The 14,285-nt window shown below is 41.1% G+C and overlaps 2 protein-coding genes across 4 annotated transcripts; one reads left to right on the top strand and one right to left on the bottom strand.

The window, feature by feature from the left end:
• Positions 1 to 121: 121 nt before the first annotated feature.
• On the bottom strand, positions 122 to 9,060 carry fbxo42 (F-box protein 42). Of its 3 annotated transcripts, XM_079340655.1 has the most exons (12): positions 8,972 to 9,060; positions 7,233 to 7,441; positions 6,051 to 6,330; positions 5,727 to 5,843; positions 5,409 to 5,543; positions 4,698 to 4,851; positions 4,492 to 4,602; positions 3,795 to 3,891; positions 3,224 to 3,280; positions 2,988 to 3,104; positions 1,346 to 1,810; positions 122 to 1,195 (listed from the first exon to the last, which is right to left on the bottom strand). In XM_079340655.1, exons 3-12 carry the CDS (start codon positions 6,322 to 6,324, stop codon positions 749 to 751), a joined length of 1,974 nt encoding a protein of 657 aa, XP_079196781.1. In that variant the 5' UTR covers positions 6,325 to 6,330; positions 7,233 to 7,441; positions 8,972 to 9,060; the 3' UTR covers positions 122 to 748. The 3 variants fall into 3 exon arrangements, with proteins under 3 accessions (XP_079196781.1, XP_079196779.1, XP_079196780.1); XM_079340653.1 differs by having other exon boundaries at positions 122 to 1,810; XM_079340654.1 differs by lacking the exons at positions 7,233 to 7,441; positions 8,972 to 9,060 and adding an exon at positions 6,927 to 7,198 and having other exon boundaries at positions 122 to 1,810.
• Positions 9,061 to 9,165: 105 nt separating this feature from the next.
• LOC306821982 (SUZ RNA-binding domain-containing-like) lies at positions 9,166 to 13,757 on the top strand. The gene is made up of 4 exons (XM_079340656.1): positions 9,166 to 9,630; positions 10,398 to 10,450; positions 10,538 to 10,807; positions 11,392 to 13,757. Exons 1-4 carry the CDS (start codon positions 9,580 to 9,582, stop codon positions 11,501 to 11,503), a joined length of 486 nt encoding a protein of 161 aa, XP_079196782.1. The 5' UTR covers positions 9,166 to 9,579; the 3' UTR covers positions 11,504 to 13,757.
• Positions 13,758 to 14,285: the final 528 nt, after the last annotated feature.

The raw sequence follows: 14,285 nt of genomic DNA, 5'->3' as shown, positions 1-14,285 counted from the left end.
GGAAATGACAAAAAATAAAAAAAGGAAACATGAAATGTTATCGCTGTATCTGCTGGAGTAGATTGTGTGATATGATCAAAAGCTCCAGTAAATGAGTGAAACAAACACACATAGAAGGATGAAAGAGGTGACATGGAGGTCTTTATTGTTCAAACCATGTTAATAGTACAGTGCCACATCCCTCACCCACCATGGCCCCTGACCTACATATTCAACAACTTTTAACCACCACCGCGCACACATAACACACACACGCACACACACACACACACAGTCGTCAATGTAAACATTGCAGGCTTAAAGAGTGATACAAAAAGCAAGGTAGTCTTCAACTGCTCCTGTTTCCCGTCCTTGTTCTTCACTGGGTTCCTCTCTCAATAGTTCAGAGGAGGATGACACAGAAGAACAGAAATGTTCTTGTTTGGTCGATAACCTTTTGTAGAGCAATAACGAATTGTCCTGTTCTTTTTAACCACTGCACTCATGAACACACACAAAAACACACACACACACACAGTCAGGATTTCTCATTCAATCTAACATTTTTATCAAAGTGTAGTTAAAGTGTTTTATTTCGAAAGCTTGCAGTAGGCAGAAGAGAGAATAGTGAATTTCTGAAGTGGAACATCTAACAATGATTATGTTCTTTTCCCATAATCCTCTGTATAGGAAAAAGGCCTTGTGTGTCAAATCCCTTGTGTGGTCACAGGGTGGAGCATCTGTCTCCCCCATTCTGCCTGGAGCTGCATTACCTTTTGGCGCGTACAAAGTACAAGGCGTTGGTTTTAGGGTAATACTTCACATTCTGTTTTTTGTCCATGAGTCCCCCAAAAATGATGAGCTCTCCGCGGCCTTGTACCACAGTGTGAAGGCTGGTCTCTGGTGGCCCTGTGACTGCAGCGGGAGTCCCGTTTCCGTAAACTCTCCAGGACACCACCACTGCGGATTTGGCCCGGGAAACATCCAGCACATACATCTGCATGGGTTTGCAGTTAAGGGACTGGTACAGAGGTTTCCCGACATTGAGGCTCTGAGGCGGGTGATGGCCGAGACGCCTTGCAATAGGTGGGATAGCATGTCCATCAGCTCCTGCAGCCTGCGGAGGGCTGGAGGATGATGAAGGAGGGGTTCCAGGAGGTCCTGCTCCTCCTCCACCACCGCTGCTGCTTCCTCCTCCAGGGGAAGCCCCCTGTGTCTGAAAGGAAGATGATGAAGATGGTAATGATAATGATGATTTGTTTTTTACTGCCTCCAGGCCTCGTCGTAAGGCAGCAGGGGATACCGCTCCTGGAGGAGTGCAAGGAGAGCCTGAAGGAGGAGTGTGCAGGCCGTTAGTGCTGGGTACCTCTGGTTGGTGAGTAGCAGTAGGCGGGGACTCCCAGCCATAGTCTGTGGAGGCAGGCGGTTGAGGGCGGGAGGGAGGAGACGCAGCCTGAGCCGGACTGGTCCTTGGTGAAGGGGAGGAACCGTTTAATAATGGGGGAAGTGGAGGAAGAGGAGGGCTATCTGGACCTTGTAGAGGAGACTGCTGTTGTGATGAGGATGGGCTTCCATCTCTCGCACTTCCTCTGGCTGAGGGACGAGGTCTCAGCGTGCCCCACCGACCATTTACGCACGGAGCCTCTTCAACGGCTCCCAGGACAACACCAGCAGCCCCACTCCGAACTGGAGACTGAGAGCGCAAGGAAGGCGGTTCAGGGCCCAGAGGGGCGGGTGTGGCACTTATGGGGGAGGGCCGAGAGTTAAGACTTGGGCTGAGAGGTGCACGACCAGATGGAGCCTGTGAGAAAACAACCACACACTGGCCAACCTGGAGGTAAAATAACAAGATAAGGGGAAGAAGACACATTAATGAGAGTGACGAGAATCCAAACCCCATACAGAAATCCATAACAGCGTAGCTTACTGACGCTGCGACTGAGTCTCATGGGTCATATGACATAGCGGTACATCTGGAATCCAGTCACATCTTTTAAATCAAATAGCTGCTACACAAATTCTTTTAATCCAAAGAGTACATCAGCGTGATTCAAATGACACCAAAGTGCAGCTCCTTTGACCGTCTTCACTACTCTAATAACCTCTCACATCTACAGACTTGTCAGACACTCAGTGAAGACTGGGAATCTTGCAGGGTTACCATCTGCAAGACTAAACTGAATTCCTTTTGAGATTATTTCCCATAATGCACCTAGTACTTTATAACTTTTAAGCAGAAATACATTTAGTTTATTTGGTGAGGAACATCAAAGCTGGATTTGGGGTAAACACACACACACACACATATATATCTGCCAATGATATCTAACACTGTTCTTCTTTTTGCTTCATTGTTCCTTTTTGTGTGATGGATTTTTGGGTCACCTTAGTTCATTTGGCTCAGATTGTGACCTTACACCAAACATAGATCACTAGTGTGTCCCAACTCCAGCAAAACTCTTGTGATTTTACATCAACTGTGTAAATGTGTCTGTGATTTTGAAATCACTTAGAAAGGTCAGAGGCTGTAAGGTCAGCATAGACTGCTGCTGGAAGGACAGTCACCCTCCTCCTCCTCTGGGTTGGCTAATCCAGACTTTGCAGCCATCAATTAAAACAGCACTTAAATGTTGAAATGGGTGTTAAAATCAGAAGGATAAGCTTGACAGTTAACAGAGCGAGGTGGCAGATGGTTGCCTGAGGATGTTTTTATGTTTGGGACGGTAAATTGAAAAAAACCCGAACCCTTTGTTGATAACATTGATTTGATATAGTAAATTTGAGGAGAAATGTGTTTGGTTTTTTTCTCACAATACTAAATGTTTCTATCAGATCTGTTAAAAATGTATCATTGTCTCAAATAATAGCAAAGTACTGATAAAGACTTGGGTCGTGAAGTCGTCTTGATAATGGTATCGAAATGGTTCAAAAATAACCATCTCCATCTCTCTATAAACAAATGTGACGATTATACACAGACATGACAGACAGCTCAGACAAACGCTTACTCGACAAGCCGGGTGACACCAAAGCTCCGGGGCCCCATGGTCCTCGTTTTCCACCTGCAGCTGTTGCCACCTCCATGGAGGTGTTTCCATGTGGAGGAGCCAGGCATCTTTAAGGAGCTTTAACGCACAAGACAGAAGATCAGGGTAAGTCAGCTAGCACTTGTAGTAACACGTTACATTTCCTGGACACACACACACAAGTCAATAAAGATGTAAAAAATGAACAAAGAACTTACTGCATTAGGGCCACCACAACCTCCCAAGATGAGCAAAGTCTGATCATCAATCACAATCTATTGGAAAAACATGAACAACATTATTTACTGTGATTTATTTGCCTCTTTAAACAAATATGGATATTAAAGTGTAGCTCACAATCCATTCTAGATCATACATTTAAACTTGAGCCATGAATCTGCTCGACTGTGTGGAAAAAGAAAATTAGCCTTTAGATTCTCCAGCTACCTAAAACGCATCAGAAATGATCCATCCGACCTTTGGCCTCCATTTAACAAACAGTTTTGAAAAGTCGTTTCCTTCTTCTCTTTGGGAAAGACTTGACAAAGCTGAACTTTTCACTTCTTACAGATCTTTACGAGGATGTTTTAATTGCTGCTATTCCCATTAATTGCAGGTAAATCTAATGTTTCTTTTCCGAGCAGACCGCTGAAATGAGCCCGAGAGACCCTGCTGTAGAAGTAATATTCTACTGCGGGACTGATAGTCAACAGCCAATCAGAGAATGGCATCATTTTCAATAATATCAGTGACTGTGAGAAAATGAAATGAATGCTCAGGCTCTCTTACTTGAGATTGGCCGCCACGCGGGTGCGGTGATGGGCCCGCTATAGGCGGTTTGGACCAAGACCACTGCTCCAGATCCAGAACCCAGACTTCATTACTCCTGTTAAGAACCATCAGAGGGGACAACAACACTGTTAGGATGCGACTGTAAATATCCTACAACACTTAAGAATCAAACTTAAAACGTTCCACAAATATGTCATAACATCCGTGTTGATCAGGAGGTGTTGGCTGGAGACTTCGTTCAGACCTCGTGTTTAAACTTTATGTTTCAGATTTGTAAAATGAGATGTGTCAAGCCTGTCAATTATGTTCAAGTCATCAAGTTTATTTACTTCTGTGTCACATAAGTAATTTAAGTTCAATGTACAGTAACTGATTTACAATAATCACCTGACTCTCGAGTTACATTTTTACTGTCCAAGTGCAAAAACCTATTCTGAAACTAAATGTTATCTTTGTTGTATTTTTAAACGTGTTTTATCTCATCCTGCCTTCTACATAGGACAGCAGATAGAGCAGGAAATCGAGTGAGGTGCAGAAGACACCACAGGTCAGACTCTAACCCAGAGCGCCTGTCTGGAGGACCACAGCTATTAGCATCCTAACCACTCGGCCATCGTTTTTTTTTTCATGAGCAAGTAATTACTTTTACCTCAGTTGGATTGCGTCGCTTTAAATAAATGTAAAATGAACTCACATTTGACGTGCTCCTAGTGATCCCCCAAACACCACCATGGTGTTTCCAATGACAGACGAGGAGTGACCAGCCATAGGAGGAGGCCCATGTGTTGTTACGATACAATTCCACCTGAGATGAGGGACAAATAGGTTGTAAAAGGTAAAACTACACACGTTTCAAGATGTCATAAGACACATCCTTTGGCTTCTGGCAATGCCTCTCACCAGTTTTTTGAAGGTGAATAAGTGTGGATTTCATCAAAAAATCGTTCTGGTTGGTGCAGTGGATATGGGCTGGGGCGAGTCCATCCCCCAAAAAGCACCAACAGATCTTTGTGCATCACTAAAGTCGCTCCAGCTTTAGGAGAGGGATAAGAGCCTGTGAAAGAGAAGAACGACTCAGGTTAAGAATGATAAGCTAATGAATAAATCAACACACACAAAAACACATTTTAGCAAAGAAATAAACATTTTTGATTGATCACTTTGAAGCCGACTCCCACTAAGGTGAAAAGGGCTCAACAGAACGTCATAGACAAATGATTGATAATAAAAATTTAAAAACATGAAAATAAAGTGTGTACAGTTCAGTAAATGTTCTCCAGATCCACACCACAGATAAACATTGACTTCTCTGTGTTCATCTTTATCATGAAGGTCATGAAAGAGTTATGGTTTTAAGCGGTAAACTACAGGTCTACTTGTCAAACCAATTCACTACTACAACATTTCAACAGTGCTACTTGTCTTTCATTATAAACTTCCTCAATACTTGATCTCAGCTGCTGCTGCTGCTGAGCATCTGACTACCCTTATTCACTAGTGTAGTTCACCCTCCCACAGTTACATAATGTAGAGGGACTTTTTCACCACAGCTCCACATCTATAAAAACATTTGTTTCCTGTGTGCTTTCACTGCCAGGTGCTGAACCCTACCTGAGGCCAAGGGTCGGATCCACTCCTTGCTGTTGAGGTCAAGTCTCCACAAATCATTGAAGGCAGCGTTGCAGCTACTCTGAGTGCAACCCCCGAACACGTACATTGATTGGTTTGAGTCATAATAACATGCACCTACAACCGGAAAAATCAACAATTAACCACAGCAGATTTTCTAGTCAAAAATGGCAACATTAAAATCAGAGCATAATGTGTGACGCTATTAGTATGTGGAAGACAACTGTAAATGTTTGGACATGGGTCTTAGTAGTACAGCTCTATGAAGATTTTTTCATAATTGAAGCCGAATATACTGACTGTGTGAGAAGCGCTGAGTGATGGGGGTTCCTGGATATGGGTACGTTCGGCTTTCCCACTGGATATTTCCCTCCTGAACAGCTCTCAAGAAACCGTGGTAGCACTGATAAGCAACACCTAGTTCCAAATGAGTACAAGTAAATGACCAGAGCACGATAAAACTTCAATCAATTCCTTTAAATCTGTACAAATTAAGTACCCCTCAATCTCATTACAATACTCAATTTATAGCTTTCTTCCCACTCATACCCACTGAGATCAGTCCATCTTAGGTTAAGTTTTACACTGGATTATTTGGATGATGTTTGAATATATGAGCCATACCTTTAATTAAGCGATACCATTGCTTACACACTAGAGCAGCGGTCTTGTGCTCCTGGTAAGGTGAGAGAAAGGACAGAATATATTCAAGAACTTCCTCCGGCAACTCCACCATTGTTCTCCCTTCGCCATTTGTACCACCGTCCATGTTCCCTTCTTGTTGACAGGACCCCATCTTTGACTCTACTTCATCTGAAATCCCAGCAGGTTCTGCACTGTCCTCCTCTGTATCCATGGCAACAAAGCATCCATCTTCATTGTCAGGGGAACGGGACATAATTGTCTGTTGGGACACAGGCAGATATGCTAGTAATAAAAAAAATCTCTGATGTTTAGGTTTAGGCATGTGTACTAATAACTATGATTAGCTACAATTAAGCTAAATCCGGCCATGGTTTCTATTTCGCACTTGCCCTATATTTCCTTGAAGGATCTTGTGCCACTCGAAATAAACGTGAAGCTTTTATCAGACCCAGAGCAAAACTGGTCCCATGAAATAAACAATGACACTGCAAAGATGATAGCAACATACACATGTACAGGTAGCTACCCTTCTTCGTCTGTCAATTTTAACAGCACTCCTTTTCATTGTGTGAAATGAAACGGGTGCTGCCCTTTCTTGTAGCATTTGGCCCCTCCATGCAGCACGTCCCTCGTCCAGGCTTTCACTGGCTACATCTCTTCGGCTCTCTTTAGCTATCAAATACTACATAAAAATGCCGGACGGCTAATGCTAACTACTCCGAAAGGTGAATGTAGTATGTCACACAGCTTGTGCTCCAAATCAGACTATCTGGTATTTAAATTGCTGCATGGTCCTGAATGTAATGTTTGCACTTTGATGAATATTTAGGCTAGTACCGGCTAGCGCTAACTTACTGTTCACAAGCGTTCCCGCTACCGCTAGCTAACATCAATAGATCTTTAGCTAGCGGTAAATTACCGCTGATAATCTTTAAAGCGGTACTGCTCGGCAAATAAATAAACTGTCGACTTCGTATGTGTCTAAATGACACGGACAACAGTCCTAGCGAATGTTACATCCCATTATTATTAGCTAGCTGACATCTTCAGTCCCGTCCACTGCTGATAATCTCTGCTAACGTTAGCTCGAGAGCTAAGGATGCAGTGATTAAACAGCGTTGGTTACACCTTGTCATTAAACAGTTGCAGTAACTGTAGTACCGTTGTTTAGGACGTGGTCTTTACAGGCTCTGAGTTTGTATATTTCCTCTCCTTCTCCCCCTGGTATCAGCTCCGGAGGTTTCTCTGCAGGCTCCATTCAGTCGCCATCTTCCGCTCTCTGAGTACTGGACTCGGCAGCACAGCGCCGCTGAGTGTCGGTGGTACCAGGGAGGGTCCTCTGATCCTGAGACCCCCAGCTCTAGAGGGGACTTTAACAGGGACAGTTGTAATAATTATCCTACAATCTCTTTAAACATTTCGCAAACATAGTATTAAATATTGTCAATTATTAATTAAGCATTTTATAGTTGTCTTAACTGGTGTAAGTTTGTAAAAACAAGAAGAAATAATGCGATAATCAATAACTGTGTAAAAAAAAACAACTGCTGAGACGATAACACTCATTGAAACCTATATGATTCTTTACAATAATATATTAAATTCCAAATGTGTGTTTTTTTTTTTTTTACCAGTTTATCTTTGTGCTAAAATGTTGTTTTTTAGATGTAAAGATATAGATCATCTAGTCTACAGCAGATAACTCATAAGTGTGTAATTATCAAAAAACTAACTAAAAAGATTTAGGGACATCTCTTCAATGAACTAAAAAGGTTCAAGGACTTCTCTTCAAGGAACTACAAAAAGTTCAGGGACTGTCTTCAAGAAATTAAAAAGGTTCAACGTCTTCTCTTCAAGGAACTAAGATGTTCAGGGACTTCTCTTCAAGGAACTAAAAGGTTCAATGACCTCTCTTTAAGGAACTAAAAAAGGTTCAGGGACTTCTCTTGAGGGAACTAAAAAAAGTAAAAAATGCATTGCTATTAACAGAAAAAATGATGTACTAAAAAGAATCAAAGAAAAGAAAGCATAAGAATAAAATCTAAACAACAAAATGGTAAAAAGGTGATCTCAACATTATTATCAAAGCCAAGCTTATTCAACCCTATACCTCAAGATAATTCTGTCTGAAACTCTTTTGAAACTTGTTCTTATTTGGACTTTGCTTTGTCTCAACATAAACTGTTGGTATTTTCCCACATACTGAAATACAGAAACATTTCATGGTTGTACGTTCCCTAAACATTCTTAATGGATTTCCACTTCCTTTACATCACCTTTCCTGATCATTTAATCATTTCTGAATTTGTGGAATATTATTTTTTGCTATTATTTTTTTATCTGATGAACTCTTGCTTATTTTTCTATATATATATATATATTTCTAGTTTCCAAATAAAATTATTTTGTTTTGTTCAAATGTTATAAATTCTTTCTGTAAAGCCACATTTTCTACTAATTTCTAAAGGACTCTCCATCACTAATTTCATTAATATCTCTCCAGTTCGGAAAATGCTTCTTAGGCAAATCTAAGGTATTTTTAATATATATTTAAATACTGTACATATCTGATAGATTCGTAAAGACGTAAAGATTAAACAAGGTAGGGCTCAACACTGACCTCTGGCGGATTACACACTCAACGTAAAGTTGTTTCCTGTTGCCTGTTTGTTGGTTAAATTAATCGTGTCAAAGTTTTTTTTTTTTTTAAGAGAGGCTATAAGGATTTCCCGTATTTTATAGGCACTTTTCACTCTTTCCCTTTCTCAGTTTTGTGTTTTTGTCTCCAGTCCAGTTACTGACACTAACAATTGGCAACATGTATAAATAAATATGTACGCTTGTTCTCAGTCGGTTACCTGAACGCACCACCTGCTTTCACCATCCATCAACATATTTACCTTAACCCACCTGTCTCTTCCAAACCAACAACGGTATAATAAGAACTGTTTTGTGAAGTTAATCTGTCTCGCTTGAACGAATGAACTTGGAACAGTCTGCTCTTCAGTGTTATTTTGCTGCGGGTTCAGTTGTCTGAAACTCGACACTAACCTCAGCACGTTAATGCTACCTGGGCCAACGTCAATATGACGTCATTTCCTTTGCCGTTAACTCAAGGAAACTAAACGGTTAAAACGAGAAACAGCCAAAGTGTAAAACTAGCCTCTACATAAATTTACACTATCCGAATAGTGGTGTGGAGTTTGGAGGTTAGTGGTCGGTTAGTAAAATGATAGGGACGTGTTGCTAAATTTAAAATAGAAAGTAGCAGCCTGGAGGGGATTCATGGCCCTCAAAGGTGTAGCTTCAAGCTAACGAGCTCACACGCGACCAGGTTAAGTGTTTACCAAAGTGTTTCATTTAGTCTACATTTGGTCTTCTTTAAGAAGTCAGATTTAGATTTCTACGAGGCCGAGTGAAGGCCCCACCATCATTACGCCTCTGCGTGGATGGGGAAATAGCAAGTAAGTGTAGCCGGAGAGGTTACCAGCTAGCAGTCCTTTTCAACATGGAGGATGAAGAGGTTGCAGAGAGCTGGGAAGAGGCGGCGGACAGCGGGGTGAGAAACACTGGTCTTGTTCTTTACCGTGTTAAACAAGGTTGTTCACAGATTCACATTTGACAGACCGTCCACCTAAAAGCAGAGTGTGGTATATGGTGGTATTTACCGGTGATTGAATACATAAAAAACTATACATTTTAGCATGGTCAGAGAAAGTATCCGGGCTTCCTGGCCTCACTGTCCCGATGTAAAACAGCAGGTTTTAAATCTTTAATCAGCACACGGGTAAAAACGTGACTGGGAAGCCCCAGTGACATCTACAGAAGCAATCGTATTTAATAAAGTCAGCTATTTAATATAAAACGTCATTGTTAGACCCGCCCATTGCGGAAATGACAGGCTGCAGTGTGGGGAATCCTTGTAGTACAGTAGATAGATAGATACTTTATTGATCCTAGAAAACAGAAATTCAACAAATTATCACCAAAAATGTTTTTGATGTGACTTATGAATGATGATAAACGTAGTAGCTGGAGTCCAGCAGAATCACATGGGCAAGCTTTGAGCAACAACCATCTTCAGAGAAATCACAAAACTAAGGGCAATGTACAAAGTTGTTCACATGTTTGTGGGACGTGAATGTGCACAGCTGGAGAGAGAAAGAGGTGGATCAAAAAGCTCATTAAATCTACAACCTTGCAGTTGAAGCTTATAGCAAAGTCCCTTTCTTGACATGCTAAACCATGCTGTATAAGTGAATGAGTTGGATAATGGACCCATTAGACAGTAACACAAATGTGATGAATGTGTTCGTTTTCCCTCAGGAAATTGAGAGGAGACTTGAGGCAACGTTGAAAATAAATCAGCAGGCAAGCAAGTAAGCAAAAATATATCATTACTGTTACATTTATGGTAAAGAATAAATACAGTTATTTCATTCTTCTCATTGTTTCTCCTGGAACAGGAAATCCAGCTTGGGTTCAGCAGGCTCACCTGTTCGCACTGCTATTGTGATCCAGGATGACTCTTTGCCTGCAGCCCCTCCACCACAAATCAGAATTTTGAAACGTCCCTCAAACAACGGTATTACAGGAAACCCTGCATCCTCAAATCGTCCCTCTCAGCAGATGAAATCTTTGGCCCAACGGGAGGCAGAGTATGCAGAAGCCCGGAGAAGGATTTTGGGTAGTGCTTCTTCGGATGAAACGCCTCAGGACAATCCAAGTCAGGACAGGTATTACATTACAGACTGGAACATAATTATTGAATTTACAAAGCATCTAAAATGAGGATAAAGCTTGTTCTGTTTCACCCTTCCTGAGGCCAAAACAAGAGCAACATGGCTAACTGTGAAAACATGGAGCTACATCAGTCGTATCACTCTCTCTCTCTCTTACTCACCAAAGTTTTAATTACTATGAGCCAACACCAAGCTTTTATGGCAGTCTTTGGAGGACAAACAATCTGCAGCTCCAACTGAGATGGTCACAGGACTACTGGCATCAACTTAGTCAAACTTATTTGATGCTGCTTGGTCCGTTCGATGATACTACAACTGTGACCTGCGTAATTGAGGAGATGATTGGGAATGAACGCTCAGATGTCACTGGTAGTGAAACCTGTCTGGTGGTCCTCAGAGGTCACGCTTGTTTATGTTGTTATGGATACTTGATGTGCGCTTGAGCGAGATGGAGCTATCCAGTGAGAAGAGCTACCTATTGCTCTGGCTGTCAGAAAGGGTGAAATAGAACTGAGGAGAAACAATGTTAAAGTGAAAAATAATATGTAACTTTTTCTCATTTTTCCGATAATCATTAGGCCAGCTCGCATGAGTGCTCAACAACCATCTGAACCAATTCGTCCAAACAATCACGTGATCCGCCAGCCCACCGGGCCAGACGGCACCTCAGGCTTCCGACTTGGCAGATAAGCAGGAGCTGCCTGAAGAACAAAATCCACTGTCTCCCTAAGAAGACACAGAAGGGAATATGTGGTATGAAGAGTAGAGTGGCAGTGACACAAATGTTGAACAGACTTTAGAAACATGAAGACGTAGCATGAACTAAAGAACTTCTTCACCCTCTCTCTACTCTGCTTACTGACATGGTCTTTGCCTTTCACCCAGTCTTTTTCCTGATATGGGATGTTGCGAGGGGCTGCCAGAGATCAGCCGAAAGATCTGAAACCCCAGCTGTTCCACAATGTGAACAGGCTTTGGCCTCACATCCCTTCACACTGTGATACTTTGATGTACCATGAGGTGCCCTATGATTTTTAGTATGATTGGCCAGCCAGGTGCCAGGGCGTCAGGCGTCTGCTTCTTCTAGAAGATTAAGGAGAGTTTGTGAACCTGCAGGATTTCTGCAGACACGGCAAACTTGCTGAGTGAGCCTTTCCATTGATAAAGCATGGATCAGGGCTGGGTGTCCAGCAGGCCACAGTTTTTCATGTTCAGTGGAAACTAAGTGCTTGACAGTGCAGAGAGTTACTGTATGTTCACCCGCTTCAGTGCAAAGTGTTTGGGGGGTCAAACTGATCCCTTTATCCCTTGAGGAGAATTGCACTGTGTTTCAAAGTGTGTTTTAACACTGGAGGCACAGACCAGCTAGTTCCGCTCTTAGCAAATGCCTGGTGGGCACACAGCCTTCGGCCAAAGAATACAGAAAGCAAGGAGAGAATGTCACAAAATCTAAGTTTATTCAAGCAATAATAATGAATTTACACCCTGGATTATTTTATATGCATTGCCTAAATACTTGTGCTGTTTCAGAGTAGTTCTGTTTTAAAGTTAACATTGTTTTCATGTTAGTGATTTTCTGTAGGGAGTCAGACATTAGACCATGTAGCCTGCATAGCTTTTGGTAGTGTTATGAGGTTTTATCAAATTGAAAAAGTCCAGCCTATTCAGGAACTGAAAATCTAAAGTTGTCGGTCAAGTTTGTCTTTGTGTTTTTCTTGTACAGCCAGCTGCACTGCATAAGGCTAAAAAAGAGGATGAGCTGTTGGTTTTTTTTGCATCCAATGCAGTTGCTTTGTGAATAGTGCTATGAATAATATCATTTTGAGTATCTCAAAAAATAACCTCAGATTCCCATCATGGAGGAGGATTTATCCGCATGATAACTACTTCATTTGGGGGGGATAAAATAAGTGAGGAGAATTTGTGGCGATACTATGATGATGGAACTGATTCAAAATCTCATCTTTATCCTCTCAAGACAGAAGCTGAGTTCTTATGCCTGGATTTAGTGATCGTGGTGTTTTCAAATAAAAGGATTTTACACCATAAGGTTGTCTGCCACCAGATGTGAAAGTAAACGTTTGCAATACATAAAGTCATTGATCTTATTAAATACAGATGAGGTACCCATGCAGACAAGTTGACAGTAAATGACCCTTTTCAACTTCTGAACCTTTTAACACTTGAATGCCTTAAATTAAAAGTGATCCACAGTTTCATATGTGCACTTTCAAATGTTTAGTGCTCGTTAATCTTGTAAAAGGTTTTTAACTCCATAGAATAACTTATCACGTCACGGAGGCATTGTTCGTATCTGCGATTAGCAAACGTTTTAAGTTGATACGAATCAACTCTCATTCATACACAACACATGTATGGTGCAATTGAGCTTTTCTTACAAAGGAGCTCCATGAGACTGTATTTGATCACAATATGTCCAAATAAAGTTCCAGCATCAGTTTACTATCAATTGTAGAACTTGATGAATTAAAACAATGTGTAACAGTAAGTTAAACAATTGTCTTCTACACAGCAACCAAGTCATTGTGGCTCAAACGACTTCATTACTATCAACAATTCCAGCCTCACTCATCCATTGTCTGGCAGTCGAAGGTACCGTTTATTGTTGTTTCATAACATAACTGTAAGTTGTCTATTTCCACTAGAGCATCAATATTTCTGGATTTATAAGATAGTACACTGCAGCATTCAAGATCTTTGGCCCTAACACACTGTTCATAGGGATCAAGTTCAACTGTTTCAATAAGAAAGATTTGTAATCATTTTAAATTGAGAATTGTATGCAAATTGCCATTCAGTGATTTACCAAGTTTTGTTTCAGTCATTCACACCAATCTGTCCAGTTTTGCTGTCAGTGTTATATTGAAACTTGAAGAAGTCAAATGACATTTGAATACCCTTTAATAAACACTTCAAAAAAGAACTGGATGTATGTTTGGTGTCCTTAAAAGTGTGCATTTTCAGCAAAAAAAATGAATTCAAGTATAAGTGTACATTTATTATGAGTGAAATATGATTATAGCGTATATTAAAAGATCTGTAAAATGCATATTTCCACTTTGGTTTGGTTTAAAATAAACATGAAAACAAATAACTGTTCATTACTTACAGTAGTGGTTGACTATATTCAACCATTGCACCTGTAACTTTGTGACAGTGTTTTTAAAAAACTGCACATTGGTGTGCCTTCTTAAAAATACATGACAAATCACTTCATGTATTCACAGCTATCACAGACTTGGACAATGGGTCATTAACTACATATTGAAAGAACTAGTGTGGTCTACGCAGTACTATAGTCTACATATTAACAATCACTGTGACTATTGTGTGCAACACCCAAACCCAACCCAGACCATAGTCTTAGGGGGGGCATATGAGATGCATGGGGGGGCACAATTAAAAGCCAGTGCGCATATTTTAATAATCCTATACTGTATTCGCGCAGCAC

Source organism: Symphodus melops, assembly GCF_947650265.1.
Source record: "Symphodus melops genome assembly, chromosome: 4".
NCBI lineage: Eukaryota > Metazoa > Chordata > Actinopteri > Labriformes > Labridae > Symphodus > Symphodus melops.
The sequence above is the reverse complement of the archived record's forward strand: the minus strand, read 5'-3'. Positions and strand labels throughout refer to the sequence as shown.

Bases quoted from the DNA above. Each gene is read 5' to 3' on its own strand.
- LOC306821982 (XM_079340656.1), top strand. From the start codon at position 9,580: ATGGAGGATGAAGAGGTTGCAGAGAGCTGGGAAGAGGCGGCGGACAGC. The intron at 10,451-10,537 runs GTAAGCAAAAAT...CTCCTGGAACAG, and splicing joins ATAAATCAGCAGGCAAGCAA to GAAATCCAGCTTGGGTTCAG. The intron at 10,808-11,391 runs GTATTACATTAC...GATAATCATTAG, and splicing joins GACAATCCAAGTCAGGACAG to GCCAGCTCGCATGAGTGCTC.
- fbxo42 (XM_079340653.1), bottom strand. From the start codon at position 6,324: ATGTCCCGTTCCCCTGACAATGAAGATGGATGCTTTGTTGCCATGGAT. The intron at 5,844-6,050 runs GTATGGCTCATA...ATTTGGAACTAG, and splicing joins ATGGTATCGCTTAATTAAAG to GTGTTGCTTATCAGTGCTAC. The intron at 3,105-3,223 runs GTAAGTTCTTTG...TGTGCGTTAAAG, and splicing joins GTTGTGGTGGCCCTAATGCA to CTCCTTAAAGATGCCTGGCT.